General features: G+C 32.7%; 1 protein-coding gene and 1 long non-coding RNA gene across 4 annotated transcripts in view; one reads left to right on the plus strand and one right to left on the minus strand.

Annotated features, from left to right (window-relative positions):
- Window positions 1-8,974: 8,974 nt before the first annotated feature.
- Window positions 8,975-10,244, plus strand: LOC121422790. Its single transcript, XR_005971189.1, has 2 exons — window positions 8,975-9,560; window positions 10,168-10,244. It is a non-coding gene; the product is annotated as an uncharacterized LOC121422790 (long non-coding RNA).
- A 1,562-nt stretch (window positions 10,245-11,806) lies between these two features.
- LOC121422774 (nicotinate phosphoribosyltransferase-like) overlaps window positions 11,807-20,983 on the minus strand; it is a 31,817-nt gene continuing 22,640 nt past the window's right edge. For all 3 annotated transcript variants that reach the window (XM_041617978.1, XM_041617961.1, XM_041617969.1), the window contains 6 exons: window positions 19,828-19,908; window positions 18,977-19,079; window positions 17,316-17,401; window positions 16,210-16,281; window positions 14,201-14,308; window positions 11,807-12,909 (listed from right to left, as the gene is read on the minus strand). In XM_041617978.1, coding sequence (XP_041473912.1) covers window positions 12,832-12,909; window positions 14,201-14,308; window positions 16,210-16,281; window positions 17,316-17,401; window positions 18,977-19,079; window positions 19,828-19,908 — 528 coding nt within the window. In that variant the 3' untranslated portion in view covers window positions 11,807-12,831. The remainder of the gene's footprint in view (window positions 12,910-14,200; window positions 14,309-16,209; window positions 16,282-17,315; window positions 17,402-18,976; window positions 19,080-19,827; window positions 19,909-20,983) is intronic.

Here is a 20,983-nt window from a genome sequence, read left to right on the forward strand (position 1 = left end):
ATGAAATAATTGGAAAATATTGAGTATTTAAAATGAAAAAAAAAAATAAGTGTGAATTCATTTCCCACAAATGGAATGTTGCAAAAAGATTCAGGAAGGGATATTTTTGTTTACCTCTTTGGCAGGCAATCACCAAATTGTTAGAGAATCATTCACAGGTTTCTTTATAAGCAATGTTACGTAGAGAGGTGCCAAAACTACTTATCTGTAAAATTCAATTTTTTTATGTAGACTCAGTAATTGAAAAGTGATAAGTTGTTATACTTTGTATTTGAGACTGGACTCTAATTTTCAATGTATTTCAATACATCACACTTGGATCATCATTAGCTAGGCATGTTGCTCAGGGATGTTGCTTTTCTGCTTGCAATAATTCTTCCTCTCAATAATTCTTTCCTCATTTTCTTGTATTACAGCAGGATCTATTGTTCTCTACAGTACGTATTCATATTTTTTGCTAACATCTGAAACATTGTACAACATAAATAGTGAATATTCCAATTCATGCAATGGTACCAAAATTCAGATTCCGTGAAAGACTCTCTATTTACGCCTCGTTGAATAGAGCATAACTTTCTCTCGTGTCATGCAAAATCTTGTACCATCATCCTTGTGTCTTTCGGCTATTTGTATATGAACCTTCATCAAAATTTAAACCAGGCCATGAGAATACAAATCATTAATTATGACATTTACCTAGATGGTCTATTCCCATTTCACTTGTAATTAGTAAACTCTTTGATCCAATTATTTCTCTCATTATTATGTAATTGATTTACTTTCAGGCTAAAGCCTTTTTGGTTGAATGAGCTTATACGAGACCAAATGATCATGAGCCGAAGTTGTACATGTAGTTAAAATATTAGGTCGTTTCAGGTAAATAAACTTTTCACCAATTCATACTTTAGTATCCATGTACTGCTTGGACTGAAGTGCAACATGACAAAATTAGTAGTAGAAAATGGATCTTGTCAAAGCAATGTTAAAGATCTTGGAACAGGCAATTGGATTAGATTTTGTAGTAATCTATACCAAAGGAAATATTTACTTTGCGCTTCTTATGTACGCTACATGGTGCCATGTTCTTGTTTGAAACATAATGGCTATTTGACTGTTGGTCAGACTAGACAACTTCAGTATTATTTGCCATTGTAACCCGTCCTATTGTTCATGGTTGAGTATTCTACAGTGCGTCCCAGAAAAAAGGAAACTGAGATTAAGCGATGATTTATAATAACTTAATCACAAATACAATAGACAAATGACCTACCTATGTAAAGCTTAGAATCTCCTCTTTCATCTGATATTACTTAGATTATTCCCCATTCACGCATGACTGAGTAAAAACAATTTGAAGAAAGGATACCAAAAACTCATTTGGTGGGGGGTATCTGAATTTCAAAAAGAAAATCACATGCCTAAAAAGTTCAATATCTGCTCTTTTATTTGATACCTTAATCATAAAAAATGGTCAAGAAGTATAAAAGTTATGTTCCCTCAAACAATGCTTGTATTTCCATAATTTCAATTAATAACCGTGTTTTCACCGGTTTCCCACAGAAGCACGGTTAACAAAAGACTTAATGCATGGCTGGTCATCAACAAAACGTAGTGTCAAGTGAGTTTGAATGCTATCCTGTAGAACCTCTTAATTTTATGAAATAATTGTAATTCAAGCCTTATTTCAAATAACCAGAACTTTGTTTCTGTAATTGAGATATCAAATTAAAGAGCAGATATTGAACTTTTTAAAAATGTGGTTTTCTTTTTGAAACCCAGATACAGCCCGCCAAATGACTTTTTGGTATCCCCTCTTCAAATTGTTTTTGCTCACTCATGCGTGAATGAGAAATAATCTAAGTAATTTCAGATGAAAAAGGAGATTCGAAGCATTACAATGGTAGGTCATTTGTCGATTGTATTTTTGATTAAGTTATGATAAATAATCGATAAATCTCGGTTTCGTTTTTTGTGGGACTCACTGTGTTACATTTCATTGCTGTTATGAAGTGACATAGGTATATTAATAGTATGTAAATTGTTTGTGGTTTATTTTAGTTTACCTTGTTTGACTAGACATTTTTGTTTTCTTTTTAATTTTTGAACTTTTTCTCTTTCTTGTTTTCTCTTCGCTTTTTTCCCTTTGATTTTTATCAGGATAGGTAAACATGTAAGTGTTCCTTTATGTGTTTTTGAAGGCAGCGGCGATGGCAGGGGTGTTGGCGTCTTCAACATCAAATTTTAACTTAACCAAAGGGCAATTTTATAAAAATCCACCATTTTGTATTTTATGATGTGAAATATGAAATATTCCAATTTTCTCCCTGTTGAGTGAATCAACAATTACTTCCTTTCTGAACATGTGGAATTAGCATTGTTTAATACTATATGGTTCAGTCAAGTTGGTCCATATCATCATATCTGTAAAAAATGAATTATTGTATAATTCAACCAATAAAAAAAAAGAAATAGTGAGGGACTGTCTCATTTGCATGTCACTGAGTTGGATGTACAATTTCATGGAATTGCCCAAAAGGTTAAGTTTTTGAAATGTCATCATAACTTAGAAAGTGTATGGGCCTATTTCATGAAACTTGGACATAATGGTTATCAAGTACTAAACATCCTGCCAGAGTTTGAGGTCACATGACCAAGGTCAAATGTCAATTAGGGTCAATTAACTTTGACCATGTTGGGGGTATTTGTTGAAACTTTAAAAGTTCATGGATCAGGTGAAACTTGAACATTGGACTACTCAAGTATCACTGAACATCCTGCCTGAGTTTCAGGTTACATGACCAAGGTCAAAGAACTTAGATTATGTGAGGGTAATCAAAACAAAATCTTAAAGATGGACACTGAAAGTATATGGATCTAGTTCATGAAACTTGGACATAAGAGTAATCAAACATCAGTGAACATCCTGCTTGAGTTTCAGGTCACATGACCAAGGTCAATTAACTTTGGTGACCATGTTGGGGGTATTTGTTGAATTGCCATCATAACTATTAAAGTTCATGGATCTAGTTCATGAAATGTGGACATAAGGGTAATCAAGTATCACTGATCGTCTTGCATAAGTCTTTGGTCACATGATCAAGGTGAAATGTCATTTAGGGTCAAGAAACATAGTATTTTATCATCATATGAATGGTGTTTATGTGAATGATTATTCTGAAGTCATTTTCAAAGTCTGCATTGCTGCTATATTGAATCATGTAATGCAGGTGAGACTACCAGAGGCGCTCCACTTGTTCCATTTGTTTGGTTATGAACAGTTAATATTTTCATGTTTGTTTGAAGTGAGATTATCGTATTGAATTTCACGAAGGGTGTGTTTCAATTTATTTCATCCAAATGCTGTTTTCATCAAAATTTGATAACTACTAGTAGATGATTTATAAGTCCAGCATCACTGAGTTTTCTATCTACCAAGAGAAATTGACACCACTTAATTTAAGGCATTTATGCTTTATGCATCTTGTTTTATCAGAATCTATTCTATTTGTTATGAAATTGAAATTATGCTTGCCTTTTTCTGCACTATGTAATCATTAATTGTGCCTTGTATTATAGGTGTACATTGTAGTAAAGATTTTAATTTTAAATGTAGATATGAATGTAATTGATACTGAAATAACACAATGGTTATATGAAAGAGCATTTCAAGCAAAGTATTAAAGGTCAATTGAAATAAACAACTTATCTCTAAAAGAATATTCCTTATGTTCTCACTATTAGCTGGTCAATGGATAGCTAAACGTGCACTTGAAGTAAAAGCCTTCTTTACTTCAACATTAAAGGGGATAATCCAACACAAATAAAAACTTGTTTTTGTCAGGAAAAGAAATATCAGACAAGGTGATAGGTGAAAGTTTGAACAATATTGGACAAACAAAAAGAAAGTTATGAATTTTTAAAAGTTGTAAATATTGGTAATCACTATACCCATGGAGACTTCAAATTGGCCGTATGTGTGATGTCATAGTGATGTAAGGCAAGGACTACTCTTCCATGTACTCTAGTACATATTATGGCTAAAATGTAATTTTTCCCAAAAGTTTTATTTCAAATTATATTTTTCTTTCATGAGGACATAAAACAATATACTACCTGGGCTATATTTAGATTACTGCCCCAGGGGAATTGGTACTTAGGAGAAAACCACAAATCCCTGATAATAAAGTACATGGCCTATGGGGAAGTTGTCCTTGCCCCTTGTCATAATTTACCTACCCAGTTGCCAATTTGAAATCTACATGGTATTAGTGATTTCAATTTTAAAGCAGCTCTAACTTTCTTATTACTTGTCCGATTTCTTTCAAAATTTCACCATTCTGTTTAATTTATTTTTCTCCTTCCCAACACAACATTTTATGGCCAAGGCTGGATTCCCCTTTAAATGGGATAATAGACCTTGAAGGAAAGGTAATTGCACTCTTAATCAAACCCAGCCTTTGTTTTAATGTGAGTTAAAATACGGTAAAAACATGTTGAATATTCCATTTTATCCCCATGAGTCAATAAATATATGAGCTGTGAACTTTGACTATTGACCAGCTTAATCAGAGAATGATAGTCCCCTATTTCCATGGGTAAATAGCCAATTTGTCCACTGTCAACTTGTCCAAATGGTCTACCTTCATTTAGTCTAATGCCATTCCATCCATCAACATTTTGTCTACCAGCTATATTGTCCAATAACCATTTGGTCCAATCATCACTTCGTTTAAATACCTTTTTGTCTATTACCATTTTGTCTAATAAGCAGTTGGTCTAATACCCATTTTCTTTTAATTCGTTTTGCACAATTAAACTTAAGTTTAATTAGACCAAATGGTATATGGACCAAATGGCTATTAGACCAACTGGTTATTAGACGAAATTGCATTACACTAAATGAAAGTACACCACATGGTGAGTAGACTGATGATAGACCAAATGGTAGTAGACGGGTTGGCAATTGGACGCATTGGCATTAGACAAATTGGAAATCAACCTTTGTGTTTTGATAGGGAATACAAATTCAAGCTCATTGTGACTGAAAACTGATTCAAGAGAATGCACAAGGATTTCCCAGAATTTTTCCCCTGTATTGGCATGGTCATGCTATATACAGACATACGCCAGTTTTTCTGTCTGTCACCTTTCCAGGAAGTGCACATTACATGTATATACGAGCGTCTTGATTACCTGATATAGCTTGAAATGGGATTCTCTATGGACAAAGAGAAAAGTTCATGTCCCGCCCCTTCTCTCTGCCTTTATCACATTTCTTTCACTTTCTTTCAACCTATATAGTATGCTTTTTACTTATACCAGTGTTGTGTAGAACAATCTTGGCCTTTACTATATGTGAAATAGACCTGCACAAGGAGTGATTTGAGAAATATCAAAGGCTATTTTCATCTTATTCTGACAGACTGCTTTTCTGCAGCAGACATGAATGGTATGTGCCATGGGAACATAACTAAAAAAGAAATGTAACGATTTCTGTCAGAGTGAAAATATCAAAATACTGTTGGGCGATTCCACACTAGAACTTCAAAAATATCATAAATTTCAACATGCTTTCAATAAGTCATAAGTAGTGTAATATTTTACTATGATACCTAAATTTTATGAAAATTATGAGTTTTAACCAAAAGTGAAGACAGATATAGTTTTAATTGGGGGGAACAATGGAACTTTAAATTTTCAATAATTTTCCTAATTGAATAGTCAAGTACAAACACAGCCTGAAACAATTATTTGCAATGCAAGAGAAGATTGAAAATATTGCAGGTCAATAGAATGATATATCATTGATGGTTCCAAATAATATCTACAACATTTTCATAATCCATAATAGGGGCAGCCCTGATTTTTCCGAACCTATTTTTGGCAATGTCCCGTACGACACATGACAATGCAAAAGTTTTTCCTACAATTTTATTTTTGATGATGCAATTTCATAAAATCAGTTTCTCTTTGTTTGACCCATGGGTGATCGATTTATCCCATAAGGATCTAATTACTGCCCTTCATTTTTCAATTATTGTCCTATCAAAAGTTGTCCCGTACGACACACAATATAATAATGCATTTAATTGCAGGATTTGGATTCAGAAACCATAAATTGTAGGCATATTTAAATTGATTTAACATAAAGTGAACTGAAATAGTACTTTTTTTTTATCTCTATAGAGCATGAAATAGGTGATTCTAAACATTTTAATTGATTTCATGTAGGCTTATTCTTTTGTGAATCCCTTCAGCTAAACTGGTGATTTTCACTGATCAGAGCAGGAAAATTTCTTTTCATTGAGCATGAAAAGAAAACTTTTATAATTATTTCAACCTAGCCTGGAAGATGACTTCCTCTTGCATGCTAATGTGGAATTATTATAAGATGTAACAAAAAATACATATCAATCATCATGATCATCTATTTGGACTTCCCTTGATAATCACTATTTTTTATATACAGTATTGAAACTCCTTACTTTTTTCAAGTTGTAAAAAAAATCTGGAAAATAAGACAAACCATATGGTTTCATGAAATGCAGATGGGTTTGAAAAAGTAGAACGGCATTTCTTTAGAAAAAAAAATTGTGGAATTACAAGTGACAGTTGTGACATATATCATGTAGATATACATTTTATATAAAAAATTATAACATTTTAGCCCCATAATTAACACAAAGTTTCATTCATTCATTGTTTTTGATAGTGTTTGGAAATCATCAATTAATTCCCTGAAATATAACTTCACACAAAATGTCAAGTTTTTTCAGCTCGTAAAATGATGTGAACACTTGTACATTTCCCATCATGTAAAAAATTATAACATATTGCTCCCAAATGTATATATTGAGGTTACTTAATTATATTGTCCTGAATGACTACTTATTAAAAGATTTTTCATAAAAAACGAAGAATTTAGGGGCAATGCTCCTTCTGATTGATAAAAAGTTCATTTTTTTATCCAGTACAACACACAAGTGCCTGTACAACACACAAGTGTCCCGTACGACACACAAGTGTCCCGTACGACACAGAAGTGTCCTGTACGACACACAATTGTCCCGTACGACACTTTATTTTGTTTATGATATATTGACAGAAATATTCAGCTAATAGCGGTTTCTAACCTAATGAATGTCTTAGTTTGATAGGATTATCATCATCAGCCAAATAATGTGATTGAAGAAGTCAAAGTGACATAAAGAAAGTTTGGCTTCAATTTAGAGATGTCCCGTACGACACATTTTGAATGTCCCGTACGCCACAATGTTCTCGAAAATTATAATTTGCTTTATTTATTCATGAATGTTTATTTTGGTTTCTTTTATAAATGTGTTTGTTCTTGGGTAATTGAGTGTCAATTTGAGTTCAGTTTCTATGAAATTTATCTGCCCAACTCACAGACTTTTGAGTACAAACATGAGGTTTCTAAAAAAGCCACTTTTTCTGCGTCCGTACGACACATTACTATTTTAAATCTGTATTATACAGTATGTGAATTCAAGTCATGTTAAGTCTTGGTTTTTCTAACACTCTGGTAGTACTTGATGATCACCTATAGTTACTGGAATATTTTTTGTTTTTTCTTGTCAAAAACTGTCAAATGTTCTCTAAATGTCCCGTACGACACGTATGGAATCACCCTGTTAAAGGAAGTTAAATTGATAAATCTGTAATGAATGGTCTAATAAAATTGGACAATGTTTCCAAAGAAATTACAACTCACTGGAGAATTACTTGTACTATCAATGTACAATAAAACATAGACATGACTCAAGATAAAAGATTTATTCACATTTCACATTTATTAAATATAAATTCAGCATACATATTGCTATTTTTATACTACACATGAAATTCACAAGATGATAATTACATATTAAAAGTTCTGTCAATTTTGTTGCCCAATTTTTAGCTCATCCGGCCCGAAGGGCAAAATGAGCTTATGCCATGGCGTGGCGTCCGTCATCTGTCCACAATTTCAAAATGCTACTACTTCGCCATTTCAAGTCCGATTTCAATTCTGTTTGCTTTATATGATAGCACTAGGTGGGGCATTCAAAACTTCTACACAGAATTTTGAAATTCATTAAATATGCTAATTTATGCGTATTTTTCAAAATTCACAAAAAATGCTACTTCTTTATTTGTTGACCGATTTTGAATTTTTTGCTTCCATCTGGTAGAGCTTCATGAGGTTCAACAAACTTCTACACAGAATTTTGAAATTTTGACCAGAACAATTTTTATGCTAATTTATGCAAAATTAATTTATGCATATTTTTTTAAAATTCACATAGAAAGCTTTTTCTTCTTTAATTGTTGACCTATTTTTACTTTTTTTCTTCTTCCATCTTGTAGAACTTTATGAGGTTCACCAAACTTCTACACAGATTTTTGAAATTTTCAGTAGAAAATTACTTATGCTAATTTATGCGAAATTTATTCAGAAATCACAGAAAATGCCTCTTCTTCTTTAGTTGTTGACAGATTTTGATATTTTTTCTTCCATCCGGTAGAACTTCATGAGGACCACCAAACTTCTACACAAAATTTTGAAATTTTGTCTGGAAAATTATTTATTCTAATATCACAAAAAAATGTTTTTTCTTCTTCATTTGTTGATCAATTTCAGTTTTGTTTGCTTTATATGATAGCTCGAGGTGGTGATACAAAATTTAAACATAGAATTTTGAAACTCATTGAATCTTCTATTTATTCATATATTTTCAAAACTCACAAAAATTGCTTACTTATTTGTTGATTGATTTTGGTTTTGTTCCATCTTAGAGCTACCATTCACCAAGTTTCTACACACAGAGTTAAGAAACTTTGACTAGATAATAATTCATACTTAATTCATATGAAATTTATTCATAGATCACAAAAAATGCTTCTATGTCATTTCTTCATCAATTTCAATTCTATATTCTCAATTTATGTCACCAATATAATTCACTACAGTGTCAACTGGGCTGAAATGAAAATTGTGTAAAATTGTGTTGTGAGATGCCGGATGAGCTCCACATCATTGATGTGCTAGTTGGTTATAGAAATAAATTCTGAAGGTTTTTCATCTTTAAATTATTCTGACAGATTGTCACTGCAGACAATTTAATACTACATCTAGAGAAAATTTATATTAGAATCGAGTGATTAAACAATCTCTAGCTGCATGCTTTGAAATTGATATCACGTTGTGCGTGGTAAAGTGCAGAACATATTGCATTTTCATATTCATCCTATTCTATATTTGGTTGTTTGCGCATGCCCGAACCATTAGGCACATGGAAATTCATGGTTACAAATATGGTGATGGTGTATTAGTGATCAAGTTCCAATAACACAAAAAATATTGATTGATCATATGACTGACTTTTATGATTGATTAAATTATCATCTTTTGAAATCAATCAAACAAATCAACTATGCAATCAATCTACAAACTGTGTTTTACCAGGCATTTCTAATCTCACCACGGATGATAGTTCATCAGCCTGTTTTGTTGTCTCAACACCACCATCACCATGGACCAGAAAAATCAATTGTTAAAGGTCAAGTCCACCTCGGAAAAATGTTGATTTGAATCAATAGAGAAAAATCAGACAAGCACAATGCTGAAGATTTCATCAAAATCGGATGTAAAATAAGAAAGTTATGACATTTCAAAGTTTCGCTTATTTTTAACAAAATAGTTATATGAACGAGCCAGTTACATCCAAATGAGAGAGTTGATGAAGTCACTCACTCACTATTTCTTTTGTTTTTTATTGTTTGAATTATACAATATTTTAATCTTTACAAATTTGATGATTGGGACCTCCTTGCCTGAAGCACAAAATGTTAAAATAATGGAATTCCACGTGTTCAGGGAGGAATGAAACTTCATTTCACATGACAATGACGAGAAAATAAAAATATTTCATATTTCAAACAATAAAAAACAAAAGAAATAGTGAGTGAATGACATCATCGACTCTCTCATTTGGATGTAGCTGGCTCATTCATATAACTGTTTTTGTGAAATGAAGCGAAACTTTGAAATGTCATAACTTTCTTATTTTACATCCGATTTTGATGAAATTTTCAGTGTTATGCTTGTTGAATTTTTCTCTTTTTATTCAAATCAAGTTTTTGTTGGGGTGGACTTGTCCTTTAAAGTAATACACAAGTATTTTCTCATCACTTTCATCTTGTTCATAAACGTTAATAATCGCACGCTAGTGCACATCTAATAAGAAAAATCATCTACAGTTATTGGTGAAAAATACATGTGCAATAGAAAATTTCAATATAATAATCTTTAAATTTGAATATAAATGTACAGTACAATATAAACAATGCATATAACCAAAGGAAACGGACAAGTCAGTACATGATTCAATGGCATTTGGGATTGGTCACTTTGACCAACACAAAATGATCCTGTTGCAGATGAATTGCATTTAATTGTGACTTTAAAATCATGCGCAAGTCCTAAATATCTGATTGGCTAAAAATCAAGTTGCATTTGATTTGTGGAGCTGCGCTCAATTGCAACTCTTTATGCAACAGGCGCAAGAAAACTAATAAATAATCTGTTATTAAAAGAATCATTTGAATGTATACATAGTTTGATTTCCATGCAAATACTTTTTACAAATGTGGTTTTTAACAACAAAATGCCCAAAAATTTAAACGCGTTGAATTCTATGTTTTAAAAGTGAACACAAAAAGGAATCAGATATCATATCAAGACACTATAAAATCTTAAGAAAAATGCATTTTGAAGGATGTGTAATGATGATTGTACTTCACATTTTTGTCTAAACTTTAATATGAAAAGCTGAAATGCGTTACTTAAATCTTTTACTTGCAATACATACATATTCCTTACATATACAGTTGAGGCCGAAAGTTTACATACACCCTTGGCATTCAGTGAAATTTGTTCACTTGCCAAACATCATTAAATTTACTATATCTTCAGAAATATAAATACTACCATGAAGAATTTGGTATCAAATGAAAGAGCATAATGAGCTCTTCCACATGAATGGAATACCGTCGAGATCAAAGTATATTTCAGGTGGAATGTTCTTTGAAGAAAAAAGTAATATTAATGCCATTGTATTGTTAGTTTTTATATTTTCAAAAATTGTTTCATAAAAATATATAAATGTCAAATCTATGATTTATATTACATTTACTATCATGATATGTCACCACTGAACAAAAATGTGTAATCTGAAATGTTTGTTTTGAGAAGTAACAAGCACAAATATGAAAAGTTTTTTGTCAAGATTTTATTTTTAATTTGTCTAAAATATGAAGATTTTGGGGAAAAAATTTTCACCTAAATATTTTTCAGCTCCTGGTGACAAAGCAATGTGATGGAGGGGCATGACATACTCATTAATTTGATATAAAATTTGTCATGATAGCACAAATATTTTATAAGATACAGTAAATTATATGATGTTTGACAGATGTCAGCTTTTCTTTGAATTTCCTGGGTGTATGTAAACTTCTGGCCTCAACTGTATTTCCCATCTAAAACCAAAGTTGAGGCATATATTCTACAGGAAACTAGCAAACTCTTTTTCTATTTTAAACCACACATTAATCCATTTAAAGAAAACTACTGGTACCTGACTTACATGTACAAATACATTCCTGGAAAATTTGACATTCTTAAACCACACAAAGTCAGACAAGGCTCAGTTCCTTATCATTAATATGTCTTTGACTGCATCATCCCCAAAAGCCATCAGAGCACTCATTTATGAAGCCTGTGAGTACATACAAGTTTTCATGCACTATTACTTAGGGTAACTGGATCAGACCAATGCTACTCAGCTAATCAAATCCCAAAGATACCACTTATATTGTCAGAGCTGAAAACTCAGTGCTGAAAAGTTTGATGAATCCATTCCCTGATCTCGAATTTATCCAATACCACATGGGAAAAATCTTGGTCCAATCAAATATAAGCATCAAATACAACAAATAACGATGAGATTCAACCAAAATATTAGGCATAATTAATTCTCATGTTAATATCCTTATTTTGATGAGAAGTTTGACAACTTTCTAAAACCAGGCATACATGTATGATTTCCATCTTTATATTAATAAAAAAATACAGATCTAACAGTATTTCAATTACTGATGGGGTTACCCTTTTAAATAATGACAAAATAAATAAAATGAATAACAAATACATCATGGCAATTAAATTGGAACAGTAGAGTAGGCAGTGAATGTTAGTTCACATGATATAGGAGCAAATAAAACTGAAAATCACTGATTGTCACAATAACCATTCACGTCCCCCCCCCCTCAATTAAAATTAAATTCATGATCAAGAAAGCACTAATGATGATAGGCATCTGCAAATGTAGAGGGAATAAATTTGACCATGTATTCAATTGAACAAATTTCAAATCATGCTGCACAGAACCGATATGACAGAAAAATGAACTCCTGAGCTAAGCTTTATAAAAGCGATATATTCAATGCGGCTTTCATTCAAATCACAAGAATATACATATATTGAACAACAATTAAGCTATATTGAATATTAAATCTATCATGACTACAACAAGTGGACCAAAGAAAAACTAAGAAAGAAACCCCATACATTAACTAGAAAAATATAAATGGTCTTGAAACATTTCCTTACAGAAAAATACTCTTAATTCACAATCATATTGCTGATGCTTGAAAGAGAGTTGCTGGTCTAATAAATTTTACCCTACATGCATTGTGTTTACAGCAGAACTATGCCATATTTGGTCATACTTGAAAAAAAATATTAAGACCTTTGACCTTGCAAAGGATTTCCTAGTACAGTTCACCAATCGGAGCATTAGCTAGCCATAGGTCATGTAAGAAGTGATACAACCGGTCACTCACAGATACCTGTGGAAATTGAAAATTAAACAAGAGAGAGAGTTAATTTAAAGGAGTTAATGAGAGATAAATGGGAGACTTGTATCAGGGAGGAGAAGGGATGTCAGAGGATTGACATTTTATTACTTACCTTGAATTTATGTCAAAACTTTGGTAACAAAACAAAAATGTGAATTATATTTGATTATCATTTAAAGACCCCATCTAAAAAAGTGAAACAGCCATAAATTCATTTGATTCTTAACCCTTTGAACCCGATAGTAATCACGCAAATACCTGATAGGCCGGAATACTGGCCTACAACCATGTGACTTCAAAAACATGGATTCCAAATGTCAGGTGATCTTTTAAAATGACAAAATCTTTCTAGTAAGTGTAGGAATATTTAGTCGATAATTTCAGTCGAGATCGGCAATGATTTCAGAAGGATCTAGCATCAAATATGGCCAAAATATGCCACTTTTTTGCGGTTGCTCGTGTCATATGTGTGGTAACACACGGTGTAATAGGCGGCAAGTCACATGCTTACTATGGGGAAGCAATTAATATATATGACTGGTAAAAACAGTGATTTTGAGCCCAAAATAGACACTAAATTTTATATTTCTGTTTGTAGACTAGGTCTACGAGAAGCTAAACAACTTCAGCCGGCTCGGTCTGGATACTGGCGGGAGGAAGATGCCGTCGGATCTCGAATCATGGGAGTTTATGAATGCGGTTGATATGCGCAAATAATTCAGGGTATAGGTCACGGCCGCCCCAAATAATTCAGGGTTCAAAGGGTTAAAGAAAACTTTATTTTGGCTGATAATGAAATTGAGCACCCTCTCTGAAATGTTTTTGTTTTTCTTAATACAAGCTCTTCTCATATATCATAAACTTACTAGTGAAGATTCTATCCTATTCCACAATTCAAAAGGGGTTCCACACTAAAAAGAAACATCATTTTCTTGTATTTTCTTTTTCAACAAGACAGTTTGGATATGAAATGTTACAGATAAATATTTTTTCAATGAAACATCTATTTTTTATGAATATACATTTTTATTTTATTTTTTCAATGAATTCAAACTTAATTCAACATAAGATCTAACAAAAACTTAAGACAGTCGTTAATTCAATACAAATAAAATGCCAAAACAAGTCCTAAACTAGCAAAAAGGGAATAAATTACTTTTTACCAATTACTTACATGCATTTTCAGTTTTTTAAATATGCACCAGCCCCCCCCCAAAAAAAAAAAAATATATATATAATTCACCTCATATGGACACATATCAAGTTTGCATGTTATACTTACCTTGTACGGTGTTGGGTTGAGTGCTCTCTTATGGTCATGTCGTAGAGAATCAAGAGAATCCTGAACCAATTTCTTTTTCTCTTCAAGAGTAGGCAGTGTTTGGCATAGCTATAGGGGAAGAGAGTATCCAAAAGAACAATCATCCATACAAGTAAAGGAATATGGCAAAACTGTTTTAGATGATTAATTGCTCACAGAACATTACATTTTAGGTATAAAGCATAAAGACAAGAGCCTAGGCCTCGTCTTACAAAGAGTTGTGATTGACCTGATTCACCACAACTATGAAAAGCCAACACAAATATATAAATGTGTGTTTTCTCCAAATGTTATTAAGGTATGATGTATACTCAGACATTTATTATCTTTACAATCCAGTGTGCTCCTCTTTAACTAAAACTAGAAATTTGACGTGTCCAAAGGACACAGATGCTCCCTGCTTAACATGATCAGAAATTCATTCATTATGGTTGAACTTAACCAATATGCATATATATAAATAATGAAAAATTTAAACCTTTGAACAAACTTGCATATATAATGTGCAGTGACCTTTGACCTGCAGACTCCGAATTTGAAGTTAGCCTGTATTTTGGTGTCATCTACCTACACACCCCAATTTTTTTTTTAATCTGTTGAATTTTCATAAGTTATCATGCTCCCTGCTGAAAATCATTCATTATGGTTGAACTTAACCAATATGCATATATATAAATAATGAAAAATTTAAACCTTTGAACCAACTCGCATATTTAATAAGCTGTGACCTTTGACCTGTGGACTCTGAATTCAAACTTAGCCTGTATTTTGGTTTCATCTACCTAGGCACCAAATTTTTTTACAATCCATTAAATATTTTTTGAGTTATTGCGTGGAAACTAATTCGCATATTTAATGAGCTGTGGCCTTTGACCTGCGGACTCCGAATTCAAACTTAGCCTGTATTTTGGTGTCATCTGCCTACACACCGAAATTTTTTAAATCAAATAAATACTTTTTGAGTTATTGCGCGGAACCCAATTGGGGGGAGGGCAGACGGACGGAAAGGGGCAACACTTAATGCCCCCTCCAGACTTCGTCTTTAGGGGCATAAAAATATACAGTATGCAAATTTTCTGTAGGAAAAGTTATATTCATGGATTTTCATATAGTTAAGATTGATCATACCAATCACGATGCTTTGTAAGAAGGGACCCTGTAGTATGTTTTGGTAATTTTAATGTTTATTCTTTTTCAAATTTTGAAGTCATTGTCAGATAATACCAAAGAGGATATCATAAAACACATGATGTGCTAACAATGTGGTAAAATATTTCATATTTCTGGGTGAAAAATTCGATTAAAAAATCTTGATTTTAAAAAGTCATGATCCAAACAAATATAAAACAAATTCATTTCTTCTAATATTTTATAAAATAACTTTTCAAGCAAAGAAAATGAAAAAATTCCTGCTGTCTCCATATGATTTTTTTGGGGGGGAGGAGGGGTGGGGGCTTAAACAAAAAAAGACATTAAAAAAAGAAGGTGCTAATTATGATAAAGGGGAAAATTAAAGATTCAATGATTATAATAGTCACTGCACATTAGTGAAACTGGGAGTTCATTCAAATTCACATACTTGAATCTTTACCAATTTAAGGCTTCAGAAATGCTTAATAGCATTTAACAAATCACATGGTTTGTTTCAAATTTTTAATGGGAATGGGTGTTTCACAAGTTTAATCAGACATGCACAAGAGCCAATAAGAACATTCATCCTAAAAACACTACTGAATAGTTTACCGTTATACCCTTTGAACATTATCTGACAAATGTGATGATGTCGCATATGCTGCAAGTAAAAAGAACTTGTACATGAACTTGAGTGTTTGTCTAATCTCTGTGGCACCCATTCCTATGTCTCAACATGAATTTGTGTTACTTGAAAAAGATCTGTACCATCTGTATCATTGCTTCTCATGAATATGTTTTACTTCTTCTTCTTCTTATTTGAACAAATGATAACTTACTTGTCCATTCTTGAGATATAGCTTGTGTAAGATTTCAACTCGTCCAGCTTTAACATATGCTCTCTTTGATTCCTTGGAGAAAAAAAAGTTTAGAAAAAAAATACAATTAAAACAATGTGTATAGGGCTCCATGGTGTACACAAGAAGTTCTTTCAATCTTGCTGTATTATTTCTGTCATCTGCATACATGCAAAAATTCTCCATACAGTCATATGAGTTTTGCAGTAGCCAAATAAAGAACTTCTAAAGCTCTCATGTGCAGTGAAGGTCTATTGTCACTTCACAGTGGAGCTTCGTGGAGTTACAAACCACACAGCTCTCAAATGTATTCAACAATCACTGTTCTGAATAATTCTAAATTATATGTGGAATCTTAATTTTTTTCTGTGAACTATGTCAGGATAATAACCCAATAACCATTTATATAATAATGAAAACCAGGTGAATGTTTCATAAAGCAGTAAGTTTAAGAATGACTTTATGATCAACTGGTGAACCTTTCTCACGTGATAAATAATAACCAATTAACATTTAATGAATACCATTTACCAAAAGAAAGGATCACCAGTCATTTTTAAAGTCACTCTTAACAGCTTTTATGACACACCCACCAGATTTAGTACAGTCCTAATGAGAGAAATTGGAATTTCATCACTAAAGATGGACCATTGCAATTTAATTCCAGATTGCCAAAATTTCAAATTATTTTCAATGATCAGAAAAATCAAATAAAAAAAAATGACTGTGTTTTCTCCTGACTGAAATGCTTTACATAATTTTAATTATTTCCTAAGCTGTGTAGTTGGCAAATGTAGCTACACTTGTTGTCCGTGTTAATGCACTTATGATTGTGGTGCAGATCATCAGATTCATACAATGTGCATGACTATTCTTTCTCCTGTACTTCCTTCACATGTTCAATCGATAAGCAACTTTTTACACAGCTCTAGGTACAACCAATAGATATATTCGAAGTCACCAAAGATTGACATGATTTTCAGTTCTATGTAATCTTCTCAGAGAGAGCAATTAATGTAGTAACTAGAATGACAATACGTTTATCAAAATGTGAAAGATAAATAAACATGCATGATGAATGAATTTACCTCAAAAGGATGCCTACACAGAACTCTTTCCATTGGTTTAGGGGGTTCCTCATCCACCTGCTGCATTAAATCAATCAATGCATGACCTGATGAAAAACAACAAAAAAGAGTTGGATAATAACAAGTGGAAGGCCTCAGGCAGTCTCGCCTGCATTACGTGATTTGATATACCAGCAGTGCTGACTTTGAAAACAGCTATTAAATAATTATTCATATAACAGAAAACACTCATATGATAATAAAATACTTTTATCCATTTACCCAACATGACCTTTGACCATGATCATGTGACCTCAGACATGTGCAAAATAACTTTATTACCCTGATGTCTATGTTTCATGAACTACATGCGTAGATCCATAAACTTTTTAAGTTATGATGCCAATTCAACAACTACCCCCAACATGGTCAAAGTTTGTTGACCCTAAGTGACCTTTGACCTTGGTCATGTGACCTAAAACTTAGGCAGAATCTTCAATGATACACTATCACCCTTATGTCCAAGTTTCATGAACTAGACCCATACACTTTTGAAGTTATGACGACATTTCGAAAACTTAACCTTGGTTATTAAAGATTTCAATATTGATTCCCCCAACATGGTCTAAGTTCATTGACCCTAAATGACCTTTGACCTTAGTCATGTCACCTGAAACTCAGGCAAGATGTTCAGTAATACTTGATTACCCTAATGTCCAAGTTTCATGAACTAGGCCCTTCTAAGTTATGATGACATTTCAAAAACTTAAGCTTACACGACGCCGCCGTTGCCATTGGAAAAGCGGCGCCTATAGTCTCGCTCTGCTATGCGGGCGAGACAATAAAAGCATGATTTATAAAGCAATTTTTGCCTGAGGGTAAAAAGTGCTGCTATTATTACCCTGAGCAACCATCACTGGCGCTCGGAGCATTCAAGGAATTAATCCAGCCAGGTACCATTTACTTCGCCTGGGTCAAGTGCAGCACTGTATGGATAAATTTCTTGCTGAAGGACGTCACCCCATGGCTTGGATTCGACTCCATGACCCTGTTTGAAAGGCGAGAGTCAGAGCCACTAAACCATGATGCAGTCACATATGGATATACAGAAATAAACATTAAACGCATGTTAAAAAGCAGAATGATGTGCATATTTTCATGTGTATGTCCACACTCAGATCCGTATGTTGGAAAAATCTCAAATTTGGGTGGTGATATTGTTTAACAAACCTCAGTCCTGTCTTCTATATTCACTCACTCCCATTTCTTTCACTCTTTTCTCTTGGTAAGTATATACATAATCAGAAACTTGTTGGACAACTGATAGTTGTGAGACTTGGGAGAAATTTGACTCAACAGAGAAAAAGAACATAAGACTGTCCGATCTGACCTGAATACAACAATGATTTGAGTTGGGATAAATAGAATTCTGCAGGGTTGACTTTTCAAGTCTTAACTCTTATCAATATGCCAACCTTCATCTTGTCTTCCTCTATAACAGAATTTAGTTATTTGTGCTCTGCATTCTTTTCAGGCATGATGAAATTAAGGCCTTCCCAAGATTATATTGCATGATAGAACTTGGTGAAAAAGGAAAAACATGGCAAGATGTGACTTACATACACTTTTGTACCTGAATTCACAAACTAATTGGACTATTCACAAAGAGTAATAATGCTCACCTTCACTACTAAACAGTCTGTAGACGACCTTGCGACCTGGGATGGTGACCTTTGACACATCTTGGCTCAGTTTGATTCTCGGAACTCCATTGATTTGTACAAGCTATATAGCAGACAAGATTGAAGGTCAATCGATATACATGTATTGCATCTAGTACATTTTTCATTTTTCAAAAAAAACTTTAACAATAGCTGATGTTTCAAACCTATCAAGCAAACCAAATGGTTTTTATTAAAGAAAACAAAGTATAATTTTGATACAAGCACATGTGTGGGCATGCTATTCATCTTACTTTTCTGTATAATCTTACATTGTTCTGTATTGTGAATACATACATTACATTGATTCACCCAAATTTCTATTTCCTGAAGCGCCCCTTATTGATTCATTATTTTCATTTCAGTGGTTTTTATCATTGAATAAATTATTCGATTTGGAGTTTATATCTAGTTTTCCGCTGTGAAAACTTAAAACTTAACATTTTAGTCATTTTCATGTAATCAATTTATGTAAAAATATTTGTTTGTATTACTAAGCATTGCCCAGATGATGACTCAGGATTTCATTTTATTTACAGTCATGTATGATATTGATGTTATTTGTTAAAATCAGGATTTTGTTCTCATCAGGTCATTGAGGAGGCTTTTTACTGATCTTTTTACCTGATTAAATTTTAATAAATGAATTAATGAATAAATGTGTTTGACTTTTGATGATGCAAATAAATATCATTTCATACAATATTTCATCTTCCACATAATCTTAAATGCTTGAATTTCTTAAATAATGTTTAGTTGACAAAAAGTACCCATAAGATTCTTCTTTGAGCACCTACAATAAACAGACTCACCTTACAAACTCCACCAAGGTTGGGTTGCTTTTGGCAGGTCACTAGATGGGTGCCAATACCATATGCATCAATACCATGACCCTAAATGAGTTTAAATATGACGGATGTCACAAGGGATGGTAACAAATTGAAGGGTTACGGGAAAAAAAAATTTGGAAAGGAGGAAGGGAGAAAAACAAGACAAACGAAAGGAAAAGAGAAAATGGTATAATATAGAGAGGAAAGAGAACAATGGAGAGAATAAAAAGAGAAAGGGAGGAAGGAGAGGCAGAAAAGAGACAAAAGACAAGAGTGAGAGAGAGGGAAGATGAGGGGGATAAAAGGGCAAGGTGGAAATTGAGAGTGACAGGAAAATGGAGAAAAGGGAAAAAATAGGAAGAACAAAAAGAGAAAGATAAATTTGGGTACAAAAAATGCAAAATGGTAAGGGGAAACAAGGAGAAAGCGATAAATATTTTTCCCATTGCCAATGGAAGGGAAAGGAAGAATGAAAGAAAATAAATACAAAGATTATTTCTGAATCCTATATTACACTGATTCAAAGTAAAAAGATCTTGGTTTTGGCAAGAGAACATCTCAAATATTTCAATAATCATAATAATGAAAATAAAAAACTCTAGCCATAACAATCGATGGAAACCAACATTTTGAAAATTCACTTATTAGTAAAATACAGGATTTTTTCCCATTGATTTTTCATTCAGGATATTGTTCACGTTCTCACAAAGTACACTGATAATTGGAAAAGAGAAAAATTTCAGAAATATGTAATACTGATTGGACTGGCATAGATAAAGAGATTCATCATGACAGATACATACAAATGTAAAATATAAGTTTTATACTATCACAGGGCATCTACACATTCACACGAGAAATAAGGAGAATTATTTTGGAAAATGGCAGGTTCCGCTGAATACATTACAAGTAACCTGTATCAAAATTCAAAATAACCACAAAACTATTGTTTTATTCATCATTTTCATCTCATGTAAGGTTCTTATTTCTTTCTTGTGAAGAGTCACCCACATACATACAGTAGGTGCAAGTATGAGATGACCAGCAACATACATGCACATACCAATGTTTTTGTCAATAAGTTGATTCCAACCTTGAAACCAAGACCAGAGTTTTTGAATTCATACAATTTGAATAC

Source organism: Lytechinus variegatus, chromosome 1, assembly GCF_018143015.1.
Source record: "Lytechinus variegatus isolate NC3 chromosome 1, Lvar_3.0, whole genome shotgun sequence".
NCBI lineage: Eukaryota > Metazoa > Echinodermata > Echinoidea > Temnopleuroida > Toxopneustidae > Lytechinus > Lytechinus variegatus.